This window comes from Watersipora subatra, chromosome 9 (assembly GCF_963576615.1).
Source record: "Watersipora subatra chromosome 9, tzWatSuba1.1, whole genome shotgun sequence".
NCBI lineage: Eukaryota > Metazoa > Bryozoa > Gymnolaemata > Cheilostomatida > Watersiporidae > Watersipora > Watersipora subatra.
In genome coordinates, this window is record NC_088716.1 from 15,464,276 (window position 1) to 15,468,627 (window position 4,352).

At 39.1% G+C, this 4,352-nt stretch overlaps 1 protein-coding gene across 1 annotated transcript; it reads right to left on the reverse strand.

Annotated features, from left to right (window-relative positions):
- Positions 1–2,151: 2,151 nt before the first annotated feature.
- On the reverse strand, positions 2,152–4,017 carry LOC137404830 (general transcription factor II-I repeat domain-containing protein 2A-like). The gene has a single exon (XM_068091058.1). The coding sequence runs from the start codon at positions 4,015–4,017 to the stop codon at positions 2,152–2,154; it is 1,866 nt and encodes a 621-aa protein (XP_067947159.1).
- Between the last annotated feature and the right edge of the window lie 335 nt (positions 4,018–4,352).

Sequence of the window (4,352 nt, forward strand, 5' to 3'; positions counted from 1 at the left end):
TCACATAAGCAAAGCTTTTGATATTTGTTAAATGAAATGATCTAATGCAAAGCAGATCATAACAAGGACAACATTTTAAAAGTTACTTTTATTGTTAACATTATAAATTTTCATTTAAATATATTAAAACTTCAAAAACTACATATTAAAGCATTTAAAACTCTGCTATATGAACACAAAAAGTATTTGTAAAATCCTTTGAAATACTATTAAAAATGTGTAGCGGGCCTCTTGCCTCTATCTACAATAAATGATAAATCTATTCAGCTGAGTTCAAAAAACCTATATGTGCTTTCTTTATGATAGCTTGACCTTTTGCAGGTAGAGTTGATAAGAACCCCAGCTACTGAGCTAAGGTTCGATTGCACTGAGGCTAATGCAGGCTGCGCTTTTAGCAAAGGCGAAGCCTTGAGTCACTGCTGCCTGAATGAACTGAGTCAAATGGTGAAAACCTTCTTCCATCTATGCAAGGTCAGGGGCAGCACTTTCCGATATTAGCATAACACAACCGCTTAGCAGAAAATATTAGGTGTGTATGTAGGTTACATGCTGGTTCAACTGTATCTACATGCAGACCTGCCAACCCAAGAGTGGGGCAATGCGTGAGATTTGGTTTTGGGGCAATTGATGTATCAATGATAGTATATATAAAATTGTGGAAATTGGGGCAAAAATCTCATGCATTTCTCACGCATTTTCATTTTTTCTTTGGGGTGATTGCGTGAGTCTCATGCTCAATGCGTGAGAGTTGGCAGGTATGCCTACATGTACTTATGTACTTGAAAACTGATTGTTTTGTAATTTTACTTCATACCGCCACACTGAAAATACAACTGGTTCGCACTATATAGGCTGGTTCGCGCTATATCGCCGTATATCAGCGCTTTCCTTTCAGCGTTCATTGTCGATTATGTAAACCGTAAAACGATAGCATCGACGAAGCATTGCAGACACGTCGAGAATGTTGCAGCCGAGCTTTCAACTCTCCCGTACTTGGCGAGACCTTCCCTGAATCGAGATCACCTTCCCGCAAAAGTAAAATCTCCCGGTTAACTACCGAAATTTTTGTTTTGCGCTCTAGGAAAAAATACCAACCCATTTATTTATCAGTCGCTATAGCATTAACGAAATGCGTGTAATCTAATGATAACAAAAGACTAGCTGTATCGCCAAAGACACTTTCTTATGGCTTCGTGCATAGAATTATCCATAGATATAGTAAACCCTATATCTATGGGTTTACTATATCTATGGAATTATCGTTCGGTAATTTTATGGCCTTTGAACTAGGCGTTCGAACATTTGAGAACATTTGTTTTTGTAGGTTTGCGCGCCACCTAGGTCCATGCAAAGATTTATATGTATAGCCCTTTGGGTGGGCGTTTTCTACGGCCTTGACATTTTCTTGTTTTTAAATTGCGAGATACAATTCACCATTCAGTCATGTCCAAAAAAGTCAAGTACGCATCAAAATTTAATCCGAAATGGACCAAAACCTACAACTTCAAACATCGAGGAGCAGTAGCTACCTCATCTCAAATCAGTGCGGACTCAAATGTAGAGATGATATAGCATCCCTGTCTAATTACCAAATTCATTTACAGTAAACTTTTGAGAGTTTTGTGTTTACGTTATATTCATCACCATGGATATGACACAATGTTTTTTGCAGAACTGAAATGTAGAACAATAAGTTTGTAAAAGTTGCCCGTCATTTGTTTTTATATATTTTTAATTTACTTAAGCATAATTTTAGAGCTGAAATACAATGTTAACCTGCCTAGGTCCCCATTTTAAAACTTTCCAGCTAGCGCGAGGTTTTAGAGGTAAAATTCTCCCTCATTTGCAAAGCACCAGGTTGACAAACCGATTTGCAGATGTCAAACTTTCCCGATCTTTCACCAAGCATCAACGATCGCCTTTGCATGTAAACCAGCGGTGCTCAACCTTTTTAGACATGTGATCTACTTTTATATTTGCCTGCCTTCAAAGATCGACTAGTCTAGCGAAGCCCCGAAACAAAAAATTAAAAACAAACTTGAGCCTGTAGTGGTGAGCCTATCACCTTTATTAAGTTCCACATATATGCTTATATAATGCAGTGATCCAGTAAGTAACATAATTTTAAAGGAAAAACATTCATTCTCTACCTTAGTGAGAAACCTGGCACTGGGAGGATGCAGCTAGTTTCTTATAGTCAGGGTAGTAGCAGGTTGTTGCAAGCCTCATACACGCCAGTAGGTGGTCATCTGTCATGGTGGATCTGTATTTTGATTTTATTATCTTCATGTAAGAAAATGCAGATTCACACAGGTAGGTTGATCCAAAGCAGGCTGATAAATTAAAAGCACATCTTCTTATGTTTGGATACTTCTCCTCTAACAACAATCCCCACAATTTTTCCCTCTCAGTGGTTGCCCTGGATTTCATCTCTATGTCATTTTGAAGGGAGACTATTTCATTTTCCAATGCAGTTGTATCCAGCTGAAAGAGTGCTCCCATTTTGAAGGCAATGTCCTCCACATCTATGTCTGTGGCAAATGGGAAACACATATATGTGGCAACAGGCTCAACTGATGCAAAGTCATTGAAGCGCTTGTCAAACTCTGATGAAATGCTTTGCACCTGCTGAATGTAATGTGCACTATTGAGTTCTGCAGAGGTTTTGCCCTGACGCGCAAGTTCGGAGTTCATGTGTTGAAAGTAGCGCAAGTCCTGGCGTTCAAGCTTGGTTGAGATCAGCTGTAACTTGCGTTTAAATGCGTTCACAGAGCTGATCATGTTAATTACATTTTTGTTTTTTCCCTGCAGCTCTAAATTCAGCTCATTCAGAAGAGCAGTAATGTCAGTAAGGAAAGCCAAATCCATGAGCCACTGTTCATTTTCAAGCTGTGCATATTCCGCATGTTTAGATTGTTTGAGAAACTCTTTTACATCAGGCAATAGCTCTCTGAATCTTTCCAAAAATCTACCTCTGCTCAACCACCTCACATCTGTATGAAGCAGCAGATCTGTGTGTTCTGCGTCAGCCTCTTCCATATGAGCGCGGAAAAGTCTCCTCTGTAGGCTCCTTGCTCGAACTGAACAAACAATCTTCATGACAATATCCATCACCTCCTGCATGTTTAATACTTTCCCACATAAAGCCTGCTGGTGGATGATGCAATGATAATGAATAAAGTCTGGAAAAGTGTCATTCTGTTTGCAATGAGCTATAAACCCATTACTACAGCCCACCATAGCGGGTGCCCCATCGGTTGTAATGGAAACAAGCTTACCTAGCGGCAGTTGGATTTTGTTAACGAACTCCATGAATGCTTGAAATATGTCTTCACCTCGTGTATGTCCTTTAAGAGGCAAGATGCAAAGCAGCTCCTCTTTTGCAGTCATGTTATCGAACATCATTCTTATGAAAAGGCACAACTGTGCCACATCCACAGAGTCTGTTGACTCATCAAACTGAAGTGAAAAACACTCACACATGGCAATATCTCTCTGCAACTGGGCTGTGACGTTCTTCTCTATTTCCTCACATCGCCTTGTCATCGTACTTCTCGATAACTGAACGTCTTTGATTGCGGACATGATTTCATCTTTGTTTTTAAAATCCACAAACAATGAATCAGCAGCTTCCATAAATGCTTCCTTGACCATTGCTCCATCTTGAAATGGTTTCTTATGCTTGGCAAGAACTTGGCAAACTCGATATGATGCTATCTTAGCTGCTTTGCCTCTCGTATTTGGCCTGGTAAAAATAGACTGCTGTGCAGCTAGTTGCGATTTCAATTCCTTTAATTTTATTTTCCTTAATTCACTTTGGGCAGGAAAATCATTCTCGTACCTTTTATGCATGGTTGTGAAATGCCTTTCGAGGTTACCCTTCTTAGGAAGCGAGATGATGGCTTGGCAGATGAGGCACATGCATTTAGAGTTGGAAATGACAAAGAAATAATCCTCTTCCCATTCCTTGTGGAAGTGATAGGTTTTTTGTCGTTTCAGATTTGTCTTAACACTCATTTATGGGTTTATGTTTTTATTCAAAAAGAAAAAACGAGATCGACTGCTAGCAGAAAGCTGCATAACATTTTAACAAAAGTTATTTTGGGTGCATGAAGAACTATACACGGTTTTGTATCGAGTGCGGACCTATCGGCTTTTTCTGCGGTCCTGTGCTGGGAACTTATGAATGGCGTTCACGTGTATTTTTGTTGGTCTTGAAATACACAATCAAACACGACTATACATAAACAACGATAATAGGTAAATAATGTTATTATTAAAACTACTTTTTTAGTGCAGTAGTTTAGTAAAGTGCTGTGCAGCAATAGTAGTTGCTGCTAGTTAGTGAATAA